This window comes from Agelaius phoeniceus, chromosome 2, assembly GCF_051311805.1.
Source record: "Agelaius phoeniceus isolate bAgePho1 chromosome 2, bAgePho1.hap1, whole genome shotgun sequence".
Classification (NCBI taxonomy): domain Eukaryota; kingdom Metazoa; phylum Chordata; class Aves; order Passeriformes; family Icteridae; genus Agelaius; species Agelaius phoeniceus.
The window spans coordinates 41,978,515-42,002,890 of NC_135266.1; the positions used below are offsets into that span (position 1 = coordinate 41,978,515).

The 24,376-nt window shown below is 37.7% G+C and overlaps 1 protein-coding gene across 3 annotated transcripts in view; it reads left to right on the forward strand.

Annotated features, from left to right (window-relative positions):
• The window catches only part of ABCC4 (ATP binding cassette subfamily C member 4 (PEL blood group)), a 142,840-nt gene that overhangs the window by 33,739 nt on the left and 84,725 nt on the right, over window positions 1-24,376 (forward strand). For all 3 annotated transcript variants that reach the window (XM_054653071.2, XM_054653086.2, XM_077173557.1), the window contains exons 10-19: window positions 1,622-1,711; window positions 2,063-2,254; window positions 3,761-3,855; window positions 3,962-4,048; window positions 10,251-10,347; window positions 11,489-11,707; window positions 13,647-13,787; window positions 15,150-15,187; window positions 15,498-15,595; window positions 18,595-18,741. In XM_054653071.2, the coding sequence (XP_054509046.1) occupies window positions 1,622-1,711; window positions 2,063-2,254; window positions 3,761-3,855; window positions 3,962-4,048; window positions 10,251-10,347; window positions 11,489-11,707; window positions 13,647-13,787; window positions 15,150-15,187; window positions 15,498-15,595; window positions 18,595-18,741 (1,204 nt within the window). The remainder of the gene's footprint in view (window positions 1-1,621; window positions 1,712-2,062; window positions 2,255-3,760; window positions 3,856-3,961; window positions 4,049-10,250; window positions 10,348-11,488; window positions 11,708-13,646; window positions 13,788-15,149; window positions 15,188-15,497; window positions 15,596-18,594; window positions 18,742-24,376) is intronic.

A 24,376-nucleotide genomic window follows, 5' to 3' on the forward strand; every position in this document is an offset into this window, starting at 1 on the left:
TTAAAAAAATCTTTCTGTAATGTTTTTTGGCCCTTATGTTATATTTTCTTAAGTTTTTGATGTGGGTGGAAATGTCTTTGCACTTCTGTGAGTACAGAAGAGCAACCTCAAGAGGTCTGAAGTAGGGCCTGTGTATCTGAAAACTTATTTTTTCTATACAGACATTGATTTAGGAAGAGATATATTCTCTTACTACAAACACTGTGTTAAAAAAAGAAAATCTTTGGCAGTCTTAAATTTGTAGGGTTCTCCTGACCTTAGCATTTAGGTGAGCACCTGAGCTGTGTACTCTGAGTAGAGGAATCAACTTCGAGGTCAGGTGCTGCTGGTTGGGCGGGTGGTGGGGTTGTGCAGAGAAAAGGAAAAAAAATCCCGTTGGTGCCACCTTGTGGAAGTACATAATGGCAGCAAAAGTGGTTCAGCAGAGCTGCACAAGGAGCCCCAGTTCAGCCTCTGGCAGGATCTCCTGCAAGCCCTGCCGTGCGTCCCAGAGCTCTGGCAGCGATTTCTCCTGGCACGAGTAAGCACGTGTGTGTTATCCCAGCCATCACAGAGGTGGATGGATGCTGGTTTTCTGTTTCTTCCCAAACAATTGGAAATGAATTGCAGGCTTCCTCCTTTGCAGTCCCTGAATGTTTTTGTCTTGTGTCATCTTTTGTGTGGAGTTCTGGTGGTGGCCTTTTCAGCCTCTTGAACTTCAAAAGGTGGCTGGAGATTTTAAGGTATTCTTAACCTTGCTCTTCTGTTTTTGGAGCTTAAGGCTGAGTTTTTGTTTAGTCCTTTAATCAAAGTACTTTTGGGAGTTTTTTTTTAATGCGTATATTTTACTGTTTGTATTTTAGTGTCAGTCATGCTTAGTGTGGGTAAAGATGCAAGTGCAGGCAGATTGTGTTACAAAGGTGTTTTGCTTTAATGAGAGGGAGCTGCACCAGGTCCTTAGAAATTGCTGTTTAGCATAGCTGTTAAAGACCTGAGCATCCTTTCTTTCCACAAGTAGGCATTTTTGGAACCTTGAAAGGAGAGGTGCAGCATATGTTGGGACATAAGCTCTTCCATAACGTAAAGGATAGGCATACCAAAAAGGAATATTAAACAGACACTCCTAGGGTAGTACAAATGAATATCCAGTATACAAGATGGAGTCATGTAAAATCAAATGGCATTTTTATGGTTTTACTTTGGGTAGAGCCTTGACTAGGTCAAACACAGCCCTGGCTTTCCTGAGGCTCTGAGGGCCTCAGCTCTCCATTTGTCTGTGTGCTCAGAGTGGCTGAGTGTATTGTGCTGGGAATGCTGGTGTGGTGGCCAGCACAGAGCTTGTGTTCCTGAGGCTGCCACCCAGATATGTGGGCTCTGAGGAAGCCCTGCTTCTGCTGCCTTTGGCCTCCTTATTCCTTGAATGCTGTTTTAGCTGTGTTGCATGTTCGTGGTGAAGGATGAGGGTCTTTCAGAGGTGTTTGTGAATTACTGAAGAGCCAAAAATCATATGCCTGGAAATATGGTGGGCGTATGGACTGGTAGTTTATAGTGATGTATGCACATTGTTTTCTGTTTCTAAATACTCATTTTCATGGTTTATATTTCATTGCTGAGAAATCCTGACTTTTTCTCAAATCTCCAGACTTTAGAAACCCCAACACTTCAACAGATTTCGTTTACTGTCAGACGAGGGGAGTTACTGGCTGTGATTGGTCCTGTAGGAGCTGGAAAAGTAAGTCTTAATATTTACATCATTCTATGAGGCTTTTGAGTCTATTAAATGTGAAAACTAGAAGTCTGAAAATATACAGTTCCTTTATGTGTATAATCACACATTCTGCATCAGGGTACTGTCATTCAAGATAGGCCCATGTCCTTTTGGGTGGGGAGCTTAGCAGTATTTTGTGTGTTGCTTCATGACTGCATGAAAAGGGTACTAGTGCTTTTCTACTCTTAGCAGTAGTAGTAGAGAGATAGTAGTACTACTACTATCATGGTAGTAAACACTTCCCAGTCTCTGTGATGTCTTTAGTGCAACCAAACTTTTTAATTTTTACTTTTATTTTTTTAAAATCTTTTCCAGTCTTCTCTCTTAAGTGCCATACTTGGTGAGCTGCCTAAAGACAAGGGTTCGATAAATGTTACTGGAAGAATTGCCTATGTTTCACAGCAGCCTTGGGTGTTTTCTGGTACTGTTAGAAGTAATATACTGTTTGACAAGGAATATGAGAAAGAAAAATACGAAAATGTTTTAAAAGTCTGTGCTCTTAAAAAGGTAAGGCTTTCTCTTGGTGTATTTTCTTTCCATTGTTATTTTTACTTTAGTGTTCTTTCAGAGCTGTGGTACAGGCTGCAATGTGCAATATATAGTATTGTTGTAAGTAGCATGTGAAATAACTCCTGTCGCTCATCAGAAATGTGCAATTATTTTTCTTATCCTTGTGTAAGGCATCCTCTTCTAATTCCCAAAGCTTACACTAGGGGGAAGTATAGCATGTGTGAAGCGCTGACAAACTTGGGAAAAGCTGTTCCCTATTATTTTGTTTCATAATTACATTTTAGCCATTTTTAACATGTGTTATGGTAGGGGTATGTGCAAATGCAGTAAGAGGCAGAAAACAAATGATCAAGCTAGCACTCTTTGTGACTTTGGTTTCATAAATATCCTGTATGCTTTCCTTTGAAATAAATGTTGTGTTTGCTGTATATTATGCATTGCAAACAGCTATCAAAAGAACCTTAGGGCTATGTACTGGAGAACTTGGTGAACCCAAGTAGTTTTAGGAAAAAATATATTTGAAAGGTTTGTGTGCAAAGGAGTTTGTGACATGAGATACAGAAGAGGATTAAGCCAGAGTTGTCAAGAAACAGACATTTTGCTTGGCAGCTAAAAAGGTTTTGTGCAGCATGTTATGATATTTCTGTCAGCAGCGACACAGGTGAAAAGCAGATGGTTACTGTAGTGAATGTTTTTTGCAAGATTTTTACACTTGGCAGATAGAGTTTTAGTGTCTCCTGCTGATAGTCATGCTGTTGTCTAAACTTAAGGCTTTAATGACTTTAAAAGACAGCAAACAGCATTTAAAAAATCCCCACTTCATATTGATGGTAGATTTGCTTCCATAGTTTTCTTGCAAATTTATGTGTCTTATAAAAGCTGTGAATAAGCTTTCAGAATATGTTTTGTAGCTTAATGTAAAACTTCTGTATTTCTTGGATAGGAAATATGATAATATGGAACACTATGTAATTTTGTTGTTTTATCCACAGTCCTCAAGTCCCAAATTAACCAAGTCTGTGTGGTAGTTATTTTTCCTGAATACATTATAGTAAGAATAAAAACAATGTGGTTTTTATGGATATTAGCAAGATAATTTACCGATAATAGCTCGTGCAGTTTTTATTTTTTGTGACAGTACATTTTATTCAAATAAAAACTAATAAATTTACTGTTAGACTTTTTAGTATTTTATTTGATTTTCTGAATCACTAATAAATATTCCTTGCAAGACTAAGGATAGTAGTGCACTTTCCTCTGGCACAGCTGTAGAAAAAATGAACTTTAGGATCTCATCTATTTTTTCTGCTTTCTCAATTACCTTTTGCTGAAAGTACAGAGTCATAAAGCAACTGCAGATATTACATTTAGTATGAAACCTTATATTTTAATGTGTTACATTAATACTTTCCAAATAAGAAATGCTACATTGAAACAGCTTTGTCGGTGTTTGAAGTTAAAATGATTTAAAAAATATTTTTATCTGTTCTTTCACATTTGCAGGACTTGGAATTATTGGCGAATGGTGACCTAACAGTAATAGGAGATCGTGGAGCTACTCTGAGTGGGGGACAGAAGGCCCGTGTAAATCTGGCCAGGCTAGTGGTTTTTGCTGTTTCTAAAGTTTATAAATTGTCAGATTCCAGTGATTAAAGTAAACCAATGTAAGACTTTGTTATACTGACATTTCTTTAAACCTTTCAGAGCCGTGTATCAGGATGCGGACATCTATCTTTTGGATGACCCACTGAGTGCAGTAGATGCTGAAGTTGGAAGACATTTGTTTGAAAAGTAGGTTACTGCTTTATTTTAATATAAAATGCAAATATTTTATTGTAATCCCTTATCAAAAAATTTGGGAAGGTGTTTCTGAGGAGATGGATTTCTTCACAAAACTTTGTACATTCGCTTTCTGATTCGTTTTTCCCCTACTTTATGTAATTGGAAGATAGAGGGTTTTTTTCTTCCCCTCTATGTTTTGTTGACTTTGTTCTTTATTTTTAAAAGCCCTGTAAAAGTCTGTTTTGGAGATATTATAAATAGAAATATTCTTAAGGGAATATCTGCCATTTTCTTAAGGAAAATACTGAGTTTCATACATGAGTATTGGGGTTTATGAATAATCGGGTTTATGAATATTAGTACTGAGTGAAGAATAAAATGGGGTGGGATTTTAAATCTCTTTTTAGTTTGCTACAACTTTACTTGCTAGTAATAAGCACTTAATTCAACTGGCTAAAGGAGAGGACAGAACTGTCTTAAACTGTTGAATAATTTTTAATTTTGATTCTTGAAATTCCTCTTGGGTAGGTGAAACAGGGCATGTGGCCTGCAGAGTAGACAGCAGAGAGCAGAAATAGAGGGAAAGAGAATGTATAAATTTACTATGTGAGAGAGGGATACTGGACCTTTCCCCACTTCCAATGAAACAGGAGAGTGTTCATTAAAAGTCAGGTTTCCTTTTCAGTGAGTTTCTTCTTCTCCATCCTTCTGAAACTGGCTAATCTAAGACACATAGGTGAGTATCAGAATAATTTGGTTAGTCCCAGCCAGTGTTTTGTCCTTACTTCTTCACAGCTTGCAGCTCTCTATGTTAAAAGGCATAATCTAGAGTTTACTAGAAGGAGAAGCTTCTGTTGGTGAAATTCAGTGGTCTTTGGTTCAGGCCTTCAACAAATGTGTTTTGTTTAGCATACTTGCATCCTTTGAATTCCATGCTCCAAATACATGAATTAATTTGGTTTTACTATTGTTCTCTCCTGTCCTCCCCTAGATAATCATAAAAACTTGCAGAAATCTTGCAGAAATGGTCATAGAAATTGCACTGAGTAGCAGTGGCATGAATGTTCCTTTTTTCCCCATACAGGGAAGCTTTTAGTATCTAAATTTGAAAGTTGTACATCCTGTTGATGTTTGCAGTTTCAAATCTGGACCCTCTGAACCCCCTTTAACATGTTGCTTTATTTTACTGATGTTTTCAAAAGGCTATTGTTTGTTTCTGTCTGCTGGTATGGAGTAAGAGTTGTATGATGCATGGGCTTTACGTTCATTTTTCAGCTGCCACGACTGATAGATGGAGTTCATCACCTCTGTAGTTCACGTGCACTATCAAATTCCTGTAATGCCTGTTGAAGCTTTCTAGGCTTCAGCTGCTGCTTTTCTGTTTCTGCAAAAGATCTCTCTGCAACTCCAGCATCTGACTGTATCAGTGCCTGAGTTCTGAAAGTGCACTCACCTAAGCTGTTAACCTGTCTCTCCCTGAAGTCTTAAGGTGTGTTCATGAAGAGGGAGATGAGAAAGTACCCTGGTGCCTTGTGAAGGAGGGCAGGCTGCCTCTTCAGCTTGCTCTACTTTCCATGTGAGCTGTGACACTGGCAGTATCTACATTCTACTGCAAACCTGCAAGTGTGGATTTTTGCATGTGCAAAACCATAAAGGAGATAGAAGCCATTGCACTGTGTTTTGCTGATAAGCGTGTGAAGATGAGGAGGAATAAGGAGGTTATCTCAGAGAATTTGAAACTCAGACAAGTAGCTGGGGTTGTTTCTGTACTTTCATTTTTTCTCCACAACTCCAGATCAGATTGAGCAAAACAGAAAGAAGTAGAATGAAAGCATTTTTTAGAAAATGGACTGGGTGGAGTAGTACTGGGAAGGAAAACCAAGCAATGCCTCCCTACACAAGACTTTAGGGGGGGTTTTTTACAAACAGAAGTTGTCTTCTGAGACCTTCATGGAATCTGTAAAGGTACTGGGGGTAGTGGGGAGAGCATTATGTTCAATAAGTTGCTTTGAGAAACAAGGCAAGGCATGTACTTTAGTGCTTCCTGAATAGTGCTAGAAATGTGGAGAAGACAGAGAGCACTTGGGCAAGAATGATTTCTTAGAACATGGTGCTGAGGAATGTCCAAAACACCACTTCATGCAGGCTGCTCCCCCAGGAGTCCAAACCACGAGGCTTAAAACAATGGATGAGATGGAAGAAACAGAGGATTTTTTAATGAGAATCTGAAGTGGATATTGTTCAGTTCACTCACTCTTTTTTTTTCTTGCAATTTTATGTTAAAAGTTTATTTTTTTTACAAGTGTCTAGTCTATGTGTTTACAAAGATAGGTATGTTCCTAGTAATTCCCCAAAGCTATGGCATGTGGGTGGCTGGTTCATTACATTTGCTGCTTTTCTGTATTCTATTCAGCTACTGCAGTAAGTAGTTTAAAATATATAAATAGTTTTCAAATGAGAAAGAATGCAAGTAGCACAGCTCCTGTGGGAAAAGAGACCATGATATTATTAATAAAGAACTTTGGCTCTTAAGAATTTCTTCGTGATTCAGACAAGTCATTCTGTGGATGATGGAGTAGATAAAGGCAGTTTTTCAATTAATTCCTCTTTCCTGATCAGATTCCTTGGAAGGTATAAACTGAAGATTTCCTATTTTTGTGTTATTTGTTGCCTTTTTTCCTGTGGGTTCTTGATAGTTAATAGTAGGCATGCTTCAGCCTTTTTCCAGTGGGGGGTTGCCAGTATAGTTACATGTTTTTTTACATATTTGTATTTGGATATGAAAAGATGCCTTTGTTTTATATGTATTTAAATAAAAATAGCTTTTAATTCACTTTTAAGAAATCCAATATTTTGAGAAAACTCAAGTTTCAAGGTGAGGGACAGCCATCACAGATCTAGTAGCACATTTCTTTGTATGGTGAAGTTTGGAGCAGATGGGGATTTCTAAGAAAATCATTCAATTGCACTTGGATCTCAAGGAATTCCTACTCTCCCTTTTTATCTATATATTGCTATAGATTATATGATTTCAGATCACTTTTAGATAAAATTGTGTCCCACCTGCAGTATTGACTCAAAAGTCATGTTTTTAAGAGTGAGATTTATATTTTATCAGTCTATTGGGGCATTCCTTTCTCTAGGTGTTGTTACTTCCTGTGTATCTTTTTCAGTGACAGGAGCTGTGTACAAGTCTCAGTTGATTATCAACTTGATTTTTTTCTTTCTTCTCTGTGCTTGTGAGAGTAGACAGAGTTGCAGGACAGTTTAGAAATCTTTTAAAATAAGGCCTAAAAGACCTAAAGTTGTCATGGTTCTTGGGAGTGGTATGCACATCATTCCTAGTATCCGACAGAGTTCACATAGATAAAGTTCTCAAACACCAGGATCTCTGGCTCAGAAAGTTCCTAATATATGGACTCTGGAGTCTGGAAATGGATGCCAGAGGAAGCATCTCCCTATGTACTTTGTCCAGCCATCCAGTGCTACCTGGTGCCTGGAACAGGTCAATAGGTTTTGTGGACCAGTTGTATTTATGTGTGACTGGGACTTGTCATGAGATGGAGATAAATGATTATCAAGGTAGGCATAGAAGCACAAGCAGCAGAGTAGAAAAAGAGACAGCAGAGTAGAATGTGTAGGGTGTGGGGGTTTTTTGTCTCTGGCAAGCATAGTACTTTTTTTTTTTTTTAATTTTGTAAATTTTGAAATGTGCAGAACTAACTGGGGGGTTGTTCTCCCTAAACTGCTTAAATTTAAATGGAAGGGAGAGGAAAACAAATATAGGAAGTAAATTAATGTAACAAAGGGTTTATGCCTGTGAGCACTTATGCATGTGCTTTAATTTCATTTCGGTGGTTACTTTCATTGAAATGAATATAAGTATTAACTAGAGTAAAGTTAAAATTGCATGTAAACTTCCTAAAAGGAGAGGGAGAAAGAATGGTAAGTAAGAAAGTAGAATCATTAAAGAAGAGACATTTTGCAGAGGTGAAAGAAAGCTGGTTCTTGGAGATAAAAACTTAAAAAAGATTGAAGAAAAACTTGTCTCAAAGAAAAGCAGAACTGATAGGGAAGGAAGAACAAATGAGGATTTGTATGCACGAAGTGCAAAGACTCTGCCTGTGCATAGGGGAGCACTGTGTTGTTGTAGGCCCCTTTCTCAGTGTCTCCTGCTTCATGCTCTGCACTATCAAAGCTCAAACTAATTATTTTTTAATTCCATAGCAGTTTGCTGTCAAAGTGCAGTGGGTTTTTCAAATGGATTATAGCATCCTGTTACTGAAGTTTGTTTACTTAAAATACTCTTTGCTTATTTTTGTTCAATCGGAAGGGTGTAGTGTCTAGAGAGGTCTGTCCTGATTCTGGTATTCCTGATGATGTATGAAGGTCATTGATGGTACATTTTTAGGTGATGGAAAACCAGGCAACGCTAAAGGCAGTTCTGGAAACAGATATTTGTGAAGTTTTGGCTGTGGGATGTGAATTAGTAGGTGCATGCAGCAGGGTGAAGTGCCAGGTGTTGAGTCCATGAAGGTACAACGAGCAGGGAGCAGTAGGGTGGAAAGGAGGTGCAGAGTGTTGTAGATGGCAACCCAAACCCAGTATGACTCAGCAATGTCATGCTCTTGTTAAGGAAACGGTGCCTTGGGACTTATGACTAGTACTATATGTGGCATTACAAGTAAAATAATACTCCTGTTATGTTTTGTACATGTAAGGTCTCAGCTGAAATAATGTTTCAATTTTGTGCCCTTCAAAAAATGTATAGACCAGCTTCATACTCCAGTGTAGGTAGCCAGGACCATTCAGGTCCAGAGCAGGGAGGCAAAATAGAAAGCTATCTGTAACTTAAAAGAAAAGTCTATTTGGGAGACTTCTTTATTACTTTTATTTGTTTATTCTTTCATGTCTGGAGGAGAAGGACTTCAAGTATGAAGGGACCTTGTACACTAGAATGAACTGGTCTAGGGGCCCTTGGGGATGTAATGGATTGAAATTGCACCAAAGGACTTGAACTTCAGAGAAAAAATTTTAATGGCAAGGGTAGCTTGTCCCTGGAATACATTTTCAAGGGTGTTGAAATTTCTATTTAGCTTAAACATGGAGAAGAACCCATTTAACTTCTGCCAGGAACATTTTTACGTTTAAATTGATTCATAGTTGGGGAAGAAGATGCAACTTTCACAGTCCCTTCATCTCGCTTTTTCTTGTACTCAAGAGAGGCTGGAGAACCTTTGTGTGTTCTCTGTCTGGATCTGGTGTGTCTGTGTGCACAGGTGTGTGTGTGCTTGTGCATGCAATAAATGTGGCAGTGGTGACTGGAGTTGGTGCAGCAGTTAGTCCTGTTGTCATGCATGAAATGTGCTCACAGTCTATGTGCCTCTGAAGAGTAGTGGACAGTCCCAGGGAAGGTGAACTGTCTGGGTTTTAAAAGACAGGTAAAAAGGTTGTGGCAGTGCTGGGCTGGCTCCAGCAGGTGTCTGAACTCTTGGCCCAGTTATGTCCCCTGCTGAGAAGCTTTCCTTGGGTTCTCTGTATCATCAGTGAGAAAGGGACACACTGTCAGATTGTGATTCACTTAGAATTGGGCTTTTCACCTGGTTGTTGTTCTTCAATTATATAGAGCAGTACTTCTATAAGTAGATGGATGATGAAACTAAACCTTAGTGAACCAGTTGGAAAAATAAACAATTATGGACTATTTTGGAATGTTTGGGGGTTTTTTTCTTAAATCAGTAATACTGTTTAATTCTCCAGAAGTCACTGTGGCTCAAGTGTTACAGCTGGTCTGAAAGCTTCTCTCAAAGAAGTTACTTTTACTGGCTGTATTTCTCCATAATTTTCCACAGTATCTTGCCTTTCTTTCTCTTTCCTTTAGAATAATTTTTAAAAAATACTCTCTTTGCAATTCAGCTTATGAAATGTACATTTGTTGCAAGAATGTTTAAGACAAATTTAATGAAATGTCTTATTGCCTCCGCTTTTTTTGCAGATCAGAAATAATTATATATCTTTTCCCTTCCTTGAAAACTTAAGAAATTAAATAAGGAACATGTTTTGTTAAGGTTTTATATAGTTTTCGTAAATCTAGTAAGCATGATCATCTTCTTATTCTAAAAACTCAGAAATTGAATAGAAGAGGTTTTCCAGAAATAAATAAAGTCTTTTAGGACATTTAATTTTAATTACTCTTTCCATCTCTTTGCAGATGTATTTGTCAGGCCTTGCGTCAGAAGATTTCTGTTTTGGTCACTCACCAGTTGCAATATCTCCGTGCTGCAAATCAGATTCTAATTTTAAAGGATGTAAGTGATTTTAATGTCTATACTTATACTTTTTAACTATCCTTTTTAATCTAAGAAAGGAAAAAAAAAAAGTTAGGTTTTAATTTTTAGTTTGTAAGTATATTTTCTGTCTACTTACAACTACATATGGTTTTCAAGTTTTACAATTATTAATAAGTTGATTTTTCTTGGAATACCTTCCCTGAAAAATCTGTTGCTGAATTTTGTCATGCATGTAAATAATCTTGCATTAGTAATACTTATTTCTTCAAACACTTTGTCTGGTTTTGAAATAAAAGTTTTAGCCTTCCCTTGCTTCAAATTTAATATACTCTGAGACTGTGTTAATGTTTTGCTTTTGTTCTTGTTCCTTACACTTCAGCGTGAATTAAGAACTGTGTTAATTTTGCAACAAATCAATTTTTAAATTAAGGCTGAGAAATAGTCTCAGATGCCTTTGAGAATGAGTATGCCTTCAGTACAGCTGGTTCCTTCCCATCTTCATTGTACCAGATACTGTGGCAGAGGGGCAATGCAAGGACTGCAGCTGGGGCTTTTTTCCCTGTTTTTTTTTAAGGCTGGGTAGTGAAATATTTGAAATTACCTCTGATGCATCACAATGGTGCAAAAAAAGGGCGCTGTCCCTCTTTTTTCTTTCCATTCAGATTGCTTGAAAAATTTCAGTAGCTCTTGAGAAATGAGTTTGTGGTAAGAGCTGAAAGAAATGTGGACATGGTCAGTGTTCCTCCTTGTAAGGTTCTGTGAGGATCAGAAAATGGAGATGGTGTTTACCCCTGGGATGGAACAATATAAAAAGACTGATGGTTGTGTGTGTGTGGTTTAATAGGTTGTCCTGAAGCTGCATGGCTTGGCATGTCCCACAGCTTCTCCAGGGAAGTGATTCTCCCCTGGCTGTAACTGGGGTTGTTCTCATCCTGTTTGTTTGTTGGCCCTGTTAGCTGCTACAAGGTGACTGGTCAGAGCTTAAAGAGCTTGTTTCTGCTTCTCTAAGTGAGGAACTCCTAGAGGCTTCAGCTCAGTTACTGCAGTGGGATGTGTGCCCAGCAACTGCAGAACCCCAGAGGTAGCAAGGACTGGTAAGAAAAATTGTCCTTTATGGAAAGTATATAATGAAGGTACTAAAACTTTGTATTGATTGTAGGGTAAAATGGTGGGGAAAGGTACCTATGCAGAGTTCCTGAAATCTGGCATCGACTTTGCTTCCCTTTTGAAAAAAGATGAGGAGGTGGTAGAACAGCTGTCAGTTCCAGGAACCCCCAACCTGAAGTCTGCCCGGAACCGAACCTTCTCGGAGTCCTCTGTCTTGTCCCAGGATTCATCCGTCCACTCACAGAAAGATGGAGCTGTGGAACAACCACCTGTGAGTGCTCAAAGGAGAGAGGTGTCTTGATTCTTGTCTGGCTGGTTTTTAACTTAAATTTTGATATGGGCTTACCCTGCAGCATTGGGATTTCAGGGATTACTGAATTGCATTACCGGGTGAGAGCTCGCCTCTGGAGAACCTCCCTGGCTGTGTTTGGCTGGCAGCTCACAGCTCAGCGTGATGCTGTTCAAACCCAGCAGAGTCAGCCTGTGCAGTTCAGCATCAGCTCTGCTGAGTGCTGGGAGCATTCCTTGTGTGAATCCAGAGGCACCACACTGTGCTTCTTTCAGCTTGTCCTCTGACAGCAGTGCTTCAAAGGTCCAGTCCCACTGTATTGGGTGTGTTTGTGCAGTGTTGAACTGAAATGAACACTTTCCCTGAATTCCTGAGCTCTGGGAAGTGCAGGTAGAAGCTGTGGCTTTATGCAAAGTCTGTGTTTGCATAGCTGGCATCAACATGCCCATAAACATACCCACATGATCTTGAGCTGGCCCTGCGGGGGTGATCCTGGGACACTGCTGCCTTGCTCTCTCCAGCCCTTTGGGTGGTGAAAACAGAAGGCTTTGTAGGGTGCCAGTGTGACTTCCAGGTGCCTCCTTATCTCTTGGCCTGCCCAATGCAAAAGCAACGCTGACGTTTCTGTACCAGAGGTTGCCTTCTGCTGGTGTGTTTGCATTCCCATCAATCGGTGCAGACTCCCTGTAACCCTGCTAGGCTTGTGCCAGCACTGCATCCATGGAACAAGCATTCCCTGTATGTCCCTGATGATTGTCAGGTCTATATTATCTCTATTTCTTCTCTATGATGAAAGGCAGTGAGATTTAAAAAAAAAAAAAAAAAAAAAAACCAAAACAAAAAAACCAAAACAACTATGGACTTTTTAATGCATTTTGAGGAATGGTTTTATGCTCCAAAGCAATGAACTTACATTAGTAATGCCCCAGTGGCAATTCCAGTCTTAAATTCTCTTAAATTTATGGAGGTGTACCAAACTTCTTAGCAGCATCAATACTGTTGAATGGGGATAGGGAGAAGTGGGAAGGTGTGGTGGCTGGAGAAACAAAAAGCGAAGATAGGCTTCTCACCTTTTATGGATGAGTAGGTTGGATTTCTCTTTTCATGACTGTCAGGTCTCATGATTCCACTCCTCTTGTACAGCCATGTCTTGTGGCAACAAAATCAACTGTTACATGTCCACTGAACTGACACTAGTTTTTATATTGCATATACTGTAAAAATTAAAAAAAAAAATCCTGATTTTATTAATTTGGATAGTTCTTTTACCTTCTTTATGCCTGTATCATTTTTCCTTCTCTGTTTTTTAGTGTCCCCCATCCATTGTTTGCTTACTATGACTTCCCATTTGTCATTTTACTTATTTTCCCTATTAACAGATGCTTTGCTCGTATTTACAAGGAGATGATTAGAATTTTATTGATAAGTTGTAAGTCTTGGGTATAGATTGGTTGATTATGGTACATACTTGTAGAAGAGTATTTAATTTAAATGCTTTTCTGGGAAGTAAAGGTTGCCCACATTTGCATTCTGAAAACAGAATCTTCCCTGAGTAAAGGCCTTAATTTCTGGAGCTGTTATGAGTGAATGTAGTATATGAGAAAAGGAGAACCCAGATAGTGGTCAGAGTAAATATTTCTGGTGCTATATATACATATATATATATATATATATAGTGTTATATTTGGTGAGCCAATGCCAAATAAAATCCTTCAAGTGTTGCTTTGCAGAGTAGATTTTCATTATTGGTGCACTGAGACTAATTTTTTTTGTCATAGCTATGTAGTGCAATATTTAACATTTTTATATGCATAATCACTTTATCTCCTTGTTTAATTGTTTGCTAATTTTGAACCAAGTGGCTTAGTCTGAATCTGTAACTACAAGGTTGATGGGGTTTATTCTGTGGACTTTCTTTCAGGGTGAAAATGCACTGGCTGCAGTGCCAGAGGAGAGTCGACATGAGGGAAAAATAAACTTTAAAGTTTACAGGAAATACTTCTCTGCAGGAGCAAACTACTTTGTGATTTTTATACTCTTATTATTTAATATTTTGGCACAGGTAAGTTGTTGGAAGCCACAAATAGTATTGACTGTAGTTTGTGTTTGTGAGATCTTTTTCCCCTCTATTTTTATTTTTTTTAAATACGCTGTGTACTTGGTGCTGTAATGTTTAGTCTAAAATGTTTGGGTGTTCTTTAATAATTTTGTAGTGTACTCAAGTGTCAGCATGGAATTTTTGGTAGAGCATTGAGAGGTCTTGCAGTGATCCTTATTCCAACAATTTTAATACCTCACTAAGATAATTATTTTGGTGACGACATAGCGTGAAAATTATAAGCCAGTGTACTTTGTTTAGAAAGAGAAGAAAATCATAAGGTGTATAAAAGTGGTGTTAAAAGACAGTCAGAGTGTTTCCAGTTGAGGAGGGTAAAGAGATGTACTGGGTGTGGGAGGACAGAGCCTGACAGAAGTGTTCAAAAAGCAGCTCACCTGTTGGTAAGTGCAGATTATGTGAAAAGTTTAGGTGGAGGGTCACTGTTTAGCAGAATGAGAAAGTAAGGAAGAGCATAGGCAAATATTTTGTGTGATGCAGACTGTAGCAGGTATGTAAATGAGTTTTTAAACAAAGTTATTTACAAACTTAGTGAAAGCAATGGTGAGCTGAGGAAGCTGAGTGAGGATACCTTTCGTGAACCTTTTTTTCTGTTTCTTGCTGAGAAGGCTCAAATTCATTTCATGGAAATGATTTTTCTTGGCTGTTAGAAAATAGTCTGTATATTTTAACATCTTACTTCTTGCTTGTCCTCGAATTGAGTCTGTTGGAAAGATAGCTAAGCAAGATCAGATCTCTGTAGTAGACTGCCCACAACTTCAAATTCACATGAACAGAAGTGTATTTTGAGATAATAACCCTGTTACATGTTTGTGGTCACCTTTTGTCACAGAAGGAAGGTGGCAGAAGGAGTTTTTCCCTCCCTCTCCTCTCTCATCCTCCTTCAACCCTGTTTCTGGTAATTATCTCCTGTAAACACAAATTTCTGGACTGGTAACATCAGAAAGTTTGTTAATCAAAAAGCATTTTGGAATATCTCTTGTAGCAAATTTAGGAACTGAGAAAATGAGTTCTTTAAAGTTCAATTAACATACATTAGGAAGAGCTACTATATTTTGTTTGCTACTAAAGTGTATTGCTTTCCTTTAGCTTGCTAACATGTAAGGTAATTTAAGGTAACTTCTTTCTTTGTAGAGCACCTTCTAATGTGCTTGGCAAATTGCTGCTGGTCTTGAAAGACTGGATGGCATACTTTTCTGAATATGTGATGTTTTCCCAGAGAGCTTGAAAGAATAGCAAGGAAATTTAATTTTCTAATTTTTTTTTAATTTTGTGAGATGATTCTTCTATTTGCTTCTTTTGCTCAAGGTGGCCTATGTGCTCCAGGACTGGTGGCTTTCTTACTGGTAAGTTGGTGATAAAAAGTGGCTGGTTGTTTCTGCCTTTTCAGTCAAGTGCTGTTTGTTTAGTTGAAGATGAATGGAACCTGCTCTAGAATAGTTCAGATCTTCCTCTGACTTCCACTTCTTTTTTGGGGGAAAAAAATTTAAACTTTATGCTAAGTGTAGACTGTAATTGCATCTATTCATGTTGTGATGCATGACAGCATCAATACATGAGAACTTTTGAACTAAAGAATTCAACTAAAGAACTGAATCTAGAAACAGCTAAATGCACTTATTTGATGATGGTTATCTTCTGTGTGCATTTCCACAGGGCAAATCATCAAGAAAAGTTGAATCTCACAACAAATGGAAATAATGGAACAAATGTGCCTGATCTAGACCTTAACTTTTATTTGGGAATTTATGCAGGTAATTGCACATGCATGCATGTGTGTATGTTTGTGTCTAAGAACTATTTATTATCTGATAATAAATTCAGAAATTCATTCAAGAAATGATTCTTGAGAGGTGCAAAGCAATGTGTGGGGAAATGTGATTTCTAGCAGTAACTGAGCAATGTCTTAACAGATTAAAAGCCTGAGTCTTGTTTTCTGATTAAATAGATTGCAATAAATAAAATAAATCTGACAGAAGAAATAGGTTGAATGCAGAGTCTTTAATTGCTTTTGCTGGATTTTGTAAAATAAATCAAGAATTGAGTATCTGAAAAGTCAGTCACATTAAGGTTGGGGTTATTGTCTATATATTAGTAAGTAATTGAGCTAAATCTTCAGTCATTATATGGATGGCAAGAGGGATTAGAAATGGATCTTTGTTCTGTGCTGTTCTAAAACTTGGCATGGCTACATTTCTTCTGAAGTGCCACAGAAAAAGAACAAGCTTTTAAAAGGCATCCTAGATGGGTATGCAAAGCAGGTTGTTAAAAAACATTTCAATATATTTCAATAGGTAGCATTATGCTTCTGAATATTCAGAAAAGGGCGTTGATCCTTGCATTCAGGCATCCAAACATCTTGAAAAACTGCTCTGGGATGTAGTAAAAATTGCCACAGAAGAATCATGTGCATGCTCTCAGATTCTCCTATTTAACACTCTTAGTGATGCACGATTTTGTATGGCATGGTAATTTCTTCATGGAGATGTAAATGGTTGGTGTGAGAAAACAGGTGGAATGCCAGAGGAATATGCATTGAATGTATTCAGAAACATCTCCATGGGTGAGAGAATAGGTGCAGGATTTTTTGTTTAGTTTGTTTTCTGGAATCCACGTGATCTGAGTGGCTGACAGAAAACATTGTGTTTGGCCTGGAATGCAACAATTTAGGAGCCAGATGAACTTGGCTCTTATTTTCTCTGTGTAATGTCTTATTTCCTGAACCGTTCCAGTGGACTGCACAGTGTGATTAAATGTGGCAAATTTCACTTTCTCTAACCAGGTAGCCTAAACCACATTAGTGAGAATTTTATCCTTAAAGGAATATTTTGCTCTAGATAGCAGAACAACAAAAGCTACCTTTATATTGAAACTTTTTGGTGACTTAGTGAGATATTTGCAATTGTTGAACAGACAGCATTGACTTGTCTACACAAAATTGTAAGTGGAATTGACAAAGTTATAAAAAGGTAGTACATTTTACAGGAAATACTTAATAATCCAACTTACCTTTTTCTATAATCTCTTAAACAGTATAAAACAATTTAACGTTTTTATTTCTGATTATCAATGTTTGAAAAAACAAAATTGCCCACTGTAGTAGTTCCTTCTTAGTCCTTGTTGCTTCTGTGAAACAAAGATTTTGAAGAGTAAAATTGCTGCTAATAGGGAACACTGCTGGCCAGAACTGGGGTGCCAATTCCACACCTCTTCTATAAGGCAAACATGCAAAGAGCCCTTGTCTCTCTCATACTGAGGTTCTCAGCTCATGAACAGGGAAAGCAGAGACAGACCAAGTGAAGGACTTGGAAGCATGTTTTGTTTCCCTTCTCCCCAGCCATTAGGTCTGTTCCAGTCTGTTCTGGGAGGGTTGTACCAACAGCTTCCAGCTGCTTCCAGGCCTGAGTAGAGTTGTACAGAAATGTGGGGTTTCCAGGATTGGTCCATCTCCTTGTGTTGCTCCCAGAGACAGCTGTTAGGAATGGGCTGTGCCACAGCCTCCTGCTTCATGCCTCTCCTGCTCCCTTTTTGCATGACCCAGCTTTCCTGTTTGGGTATGTGCAGTTATTCTTGGAAAAATTGTCTTCTCCTGCCTGGCCTGGAATACAGCAGCTGGGACAAGGCAAAAAAAACCTCTCATCCCAGCCACCATCTTTTTTCTTAAAAACAGCACCTTGCAGAATGTGAGCAATAAACTGCAAGAAGACAAATGAAATAGTGATGATACCTTTATTTACTCCCTGGGAGGATACAGAAGGAAGCATATGGGATAGCTTAACCATGTCACATAATTTAAAACCTCCCTCTTTCCCACTGTTACTATAGCTGTTCCTGAATTGTGTATGATTTTAACCTGCCCTGAGAATAGGCAAGGTTTTCTGCTGATACTTGGGGTCTAACTGCAGCATGCCTTCAAGACCTGAGGTGGCTATGCTGTTTTCTGAAGCAGAACACGTGGAGCCTGAAAGCTCTGCTAAATGTAAGGTTTAGACCTTCACTGTTCACTTTTATTGACAGGGAATTTGAGCAGCCACATTGGAGATTATGCACAACAAACAGAGCAACAGCAATCTCGTTATTTATTTCAGTTTTTTGCCCTGTAGCACCCTTGTCTTGTAAGCAGAGATGTGCCCAGAAGAGAAACAAAGAGTCTGCACACCAGTTCCCTAGAAGGACTGTTTCTTCTCATGGCATAAGGAATGCATCTTACATAGTGTGAAAGACACATAATTTATGTGATTTGTGTGTTTTACAAGGGGAAGAATGGCATGAGTGGTTTGGGCTGATTGGGAGTAACTCAAGGTTGTGTCTAAATAGCCATGTATATATTACTTGTTTAATACCTGCTGGCAAGTGTTGAATCTTCACAGTGACCTGTGCAAGCCACAATTATACATGGCACTGCAAAATGAATTTTTTAGTAACGCTGTTATGCAGAAAGTTTCAATATGCATTTATCTCATGGGTTAACAGACATTTCCTACATTTCTATGAAGTACCAGTTCTTTCAAACAGAAGAAGAGAAGTGGATTAAATTGATTCTGTGATAATAACTGAAGCTAGTGACAAATGTATCTGTGTTCTGCACTCAGTCTGAGTCCCCCTAGGCTTAAGTTTGGATTCTTGCTATATTATGCAGCAGTCCAGAGAATTTGGTTTTAGTGCAATTTTATTTTTAACTTTTTTTTTCTTCTGAAAGATTCATATCTTTTTGCCGGCTCTGTTCATGTTTTTTTATTTTTTTTAATTTCAGGTTTAACAGTGGCTACAATACTATTTGGCATAATAAGAAGTCTTCTGGTGTTTCGAGTTCTTGTCAATTCTGGTCAGAATTTGCATAACAAAATGTTTCAATCCATTTTGAAAGCCCCTGTCTTGTTTTTTGACAGAAATCCTATAGGTAAGTTTATTATTAAAAAAAAAAAAAAAACCCTCAATATTTAATGTATCTCCTTGATTGCACAAATTGTACCATTTCTGGACAATTACAATTCGATGGTATTTTTGCACTTCGGTTGTGTTCTTTTGCTTCTTTTACTTAGACTTTCTAAATCTAAATTTTTACTTAGACACTTCAAATTTTACAGTGTAGTCCTTTTAATTTCAAACTCAGACTGCTTATTGTTGATTCATCTTACTGTCTTTAAATGCAGCTTACAGAACAATGAATTAGCTGTAGCTTTGTTGTTGTATGTGGACCTGTATTTGCACTGCTGTTCTGATGCAGTTTCACAAGTCTTCCATATGCTGAATGTGTGTGAATGCATTTTGTAAAACTGTGATCCAGATCCTTATGTTCTTCAAAAGAAAGGAGAGAGAAGTGGAGAAGAGTGAAGAGAGTGGGAAGGTGGGTGGTACTGATTGACCAGCCAAAGGTTTGTCTTTTACATGAGAACCAGAAACCTGATGGTCTTCACTCCCTTGGAAAAAAATTGACTCGTTCTCATAGCACCAGAAGGCATTTAATTGTAAGGATATATAGGGATGGCTTTATTGTTTCAGAGAAAACAATAATATTTTCAGGAAATTGATACTTATGTGGAGAAAAGGTTCATGCCCGTGATGTGATGAATGAAATGTATACAATTTAATCTTAAAGAGCACCCCTGTAACTGCAGAAAGGTAGGGCTGTGTTACATGGCCTGCTTGTACTGTGAGTGTTACATGGCCTGCTTGTACTGTGGAAATGTAAGTTCAAGGCCACTTGAACTTACACTTTCCTTCCATAGAAGGGAAGCTCAGGAAATGGGAGCTAGTGAGAGCACATGCATGAGAAGAAATCCTAGTGCTGATGTGTCAGGTTTTCCTCTTCTCTCTTGTGTATGTGTGCGCAGCAAACGCAGTAACTTCGTTTTTGAGCAAATACAGAGTGATCTTGTAAGAATGCCCATAAATCTGGTTCATAATAACAAACCAAGAACTAGAGAGAAAACATCAGCAACAATGTAGAGTAACACCAGTTTGCTTTGTAACACTGTGAATCTCTAATTAGCAGTGCATTGTAAAACTGACATTCTTTAAATCTGCCTGTCGCTGGTATTCACACACTGTTGTGACTTAGATGTGTGTTTCTGTTAATCAACAGATATTTTATAATAGAGGATTAACTTCAAGATGCATATATTTCTTTCCCTTCATCTTTCTTTTGGCCAGGATGGCATGCAAAAGTACTGCTGTTCTGATCTCTGCATTATTTGAAAAAGGAAAAAAGAGAAGAAAAAAGATGACACATGAAACAATGTTCTCCTTCAGAATTGCAGCATTTAGCAGTTCTGAAATCTGTTTTTAATATCTGTATTTCATTGTCTGATTTACATGGGTTTTTTACTGTTTATTTTCCTTTTAGAACTTCACATGCTATTTCTTGCATTGAGGTGGGATGATTTTTTTCCCTTATCTTTTTTTTAATATGCCTATGAAAGACATACTGAAAGAAATTGAAGTTTTTAAATGTGCTTTTTTCTAGCCTGTGATTGTAATAGCTAAACCAAACTATTAGTTATTATATCCCATATTAGCAAAGCTGATATTGCAATATCAGATCTGTCATTTAAGCATCCTGCATGTTCTCAGTGTTAGTATGAGGTCTCTAAGGCCTCACCAGAAGCTGTTGCTGAACTGAATTTTGCTGTTTTATTTATCAAAAAAGAATCAGTAATTAAAAAATGCCACGGCTAGTATTTTTAACACACGCCGATCTGTGTTCCAGAGTTGAGTAGGTAACTTCAATAAACAGACATCCCAAGCTCTTGGTAGTTCTTACTGGGGAAGCAGAGTAGCGAGGAGCATCAGGGAGCCGACATTAGGAAATGGAAATGCGTGGTGAATCATGACATGTCTGTCAGCTCCCAACAGTGTAGATCCAATCAGTCCTGGTGAATAAATGAGATGACTTATTTCTAAAAAAATTGTGCTTTGTGAATCAGTTTAGGCATAAGCCCAAGATCTCTCTTTACAGAGTGTATTAGGAATATATGGGGAGGGGCAGGTTGTAAAGGGAATAGTAACTAGCATTTTATCCAGATGATAGAAGAATGTCAATGTATTTTTGGAACCTGGATTACATAGCAGAGAGAGAAAAGGAATAAAAGGACCCCTCTCTTGTCTCCCTTCCTAGCCAAAAATGTTTGTATGTACACAGATTTCACCTTTAAATTCAGCATAGGTCTAAAAAGAATTAAATTTTACTGTATATTTTACACTGGAAGAACCTTATTAATAAATGACTGTCTCTCTCTTTCCTTCTTAAGTGTTTAGCCTAACCCTACTGAGCTGATAATCCTAAGTGACCAAAGTACATTGTCTTACCCAGCATGCAGAAAAAATTGCTATTTATTTATGACTGAAATTCTAATTTATCAGCAGGTATCTCTACAGCATCACTTACACAGCTGTTGTGAAAGCTTGATGGGTAGTTGAACCGTTAGTATTTTGGGTTTTATTACACCTGACTTCTCTGCATTTGTTCATAGAAGTTATTTTTTTGTGTGTAGAATTTGGCTCTCTGGAAACTTCCTTTGCTCTTTTACCCATATCCCAGTAAGGGAATGACATGAATGTCAAAGTATCTGTAAAGTAGGAAGATGTGGACATTTTCTATTTCGTAGTGAATGCTTTATATATTGCTCTTCACATGTCAGTTGCAGGAATAAAAAGGGGTTGATTCCTGTGCCTGTCTAGCACAAGAGGGCAGCATGATCTGTTTTATCCCAGTTGAGCATTACAGAGGCTTCTTAGAAGGATAACAGAATTCATCTGTTGTGTTTTTAGAGATGATATTTGAGGAGTAAATTTTCAACCTCTCCGCTGAGCAATAGTACTGTGGTTCCATTCAGTTGTCTTAATTGTCTGCAAGAATAGTATTTTCTCCTGATCTTTTACACAATAAGCTTTTCAGCTTCATGTAGTGCTGAGTTCAGGAACTTTTTTCCTTTTGGAAATAGTGGCCAAAAAGTCAGATAACCCTCTAGAGTCAGAAGACTCCCACCAGCGAGACCTTCTTCAGCCATTATTCCTTTTAATTTCTTTTCCAAGATGTTTGTAACACTTCAAAACAGATTTGTTATAAAGCTATGTGAAAGGGACCTGGACTTCAGCAGCAAAGACTTGATTTGGGACTTGGCTCTTTTGAAATGAATTTCTTATTGAATAGTTCAGATGATCCTACTTTTGGCAAGTTTCAGGATTTCAGGATTTGATTCAAGATTATTTGCTTAGCTTGTAAATGAATTGTTCTTTTCTGGGATTTAGGGACAGAGATTAGAGAAGTGATGCTGATGTGTAACTGCATAATTTTCAGTTATGGTGGTTCTAGTGTAAATTCTGTGTAATTTTGAATTTCATTGAATTTAGGAAGCTGAAACCTGCTTCTGCTTTGCTGATGGGTGCTGTAAGAAGGAATGGATGATATGCATTAATTTGTTCAGATAAAACAAAAATCTCTTCCCCTTCTAGAGAATCTGCCTGAAATTTAAATTGAACCAGAATCACTACATAAGTAATTTTTCTTTTTCTTTCAGCAGCTTTTTCTTTTTTTTCCCCAAATTGTGTCTCCTCAAACTGTTGGTTCTGACAGTTATAGGAGGAAAAGAAATATTTTGGCAGACCTTGCAGCATTTCTGGTCTTCTTAGAAACAGGAAGCACTGAATTGTAATGATGTTTGTCCTTGACCTGTTAAATTAACAGATTTTTTTTTTCCCCCCACAAATGCATTGTGGAAGCATTGAATAAACTTTGATCCCTTTGGCTACTTACTTAGACTTTGAGATTTGACCAGGTTATAGAGAGAAATACTCTTTTTTTGGTTTTGGCAGCCAGAAATGGCACGCTGAACTGATAGCTAATAGCAGCACATGAAAGCAAACTCCAAATATAAAAAGATTAAAATGTGAAAGAAAGCTGTTGTTATAATGAAGTTTGTTTTTCTTTAAGGCATAAGGATTTTAATTATAGTGTTCATAAGTCAGCTGCTGAAATGCTTATAATTTGAAGAGAAAGTTTCTTTATAGGATTAAAAGCATGTTCATCAGTGCACAAACGACTATCTGCATTTTATCTGACAGAAGTGTCAAATGGGCAATGTTGTTACAGTGTTTCAACCATATAATATTTGCAACGAATATGGTATTTCAGCAGTCTGAAAATTACAATGCTGATAATGAGGTTGTTAAATTATACTTTATCAGATGGATAGTGAAACTGCTCTAGTTAGTGTACATTAATGTATGCTTGTTCACACAAGTGATTCTGCTGAACAAGTAGCATGTTTAAACAAGAAATACTGGTCTTAAACTGTGTGATTTACAGTAGGTGGTGTTTTGGCATATCATGCAGTTAACAAGGCAAAGCTTCATGTTAAGATACTTCGTTTGTAGTCTCATTCGTCAGTGATATAAATATTCAGTAGCAATGCCAGGAAATGTATTGTATTCCTATTTGACTCAATGACTCAATTGCTTTCTTTATTTCTTTTTTTTTTGGAAACAAGATCTGTCCTATCTTTCTGATGCAGTTTTCAGATATATCCTTGTGGTCAAGATGAATTCTGCAGGGTTGTGAAAAACTGTACCAGCTCTTTTGACAGCTTTCATGTTCTCTTAAGCTAATACAAAAAATGCATTGTCCTTAAAGCAGCAGAGGCTTTGTTTTTGACTCTCTGTGCCAAGCTCTAAAGGGCATTCACATGTGCACAGGTTTGTTAGTTTATGTTGAAAAAGAAGTCCCTATAGAACGGCCTTTTGTTGTAAAATAAAAACACAGATTCTCTCTTCCGTGTTGGTAATCACTTGCATTTGTTGTTATTAAGATGGCAACACAATGGGTTCCATCAATCATCAAGATCCTTAACAACCACACAACGTTGTAAATATTATGTTTGGGTGTTTGAGTGGAACAGCTCGTCACTGAAGTAGGTGTGGTAATTAAAACCTGTTAGGTTGCTACATGTGTTAAAGAAAAAACCCTTTAATGTTTTTTTCATATAACAATGGCGATATGTACTTTAAATCTTATCAGGGCGTGATTATTACATGATATTTTATGGGAGTTGCTCATTTACTGTTAATATTATCATGGCTTTGTTAAGAGTTTAAATAGTCTTATGCTTCCATGTGTTTTATCACCATTATGATTCTGTCAAGAGCTGTACGAAGGTGATTGCTATAGGAGTAGTCTTTAAAGTCAGTAAATGGCACTCTGGAGTTATGTTTACATTTATTATCTATTAGCGTAACTCGATTCAACTCTATCCTGTTCTTTTCTGCAATAATAATTGAATGAAACTTGGCCATAAAGCGATGAGACAAGCCCATTACATTTTCAGTTCACCGAGTCAGAGCTCACCCCATTTATGCCTACTATGGGAGATAAAACTAAAAGCTTTATGGAAAAGCTGTTTGTAGGAGGGGATGAGCCATTATTTGACAGGGAAATAGCATGAAGCTTGCGCTGACAGCCACTTCCAAGTGCAGCCTCTTGCTTCCCTGGCACAAGATTCCGCGTCCCTTCGTAGGGATTTTCGATCTTCTTCATATTA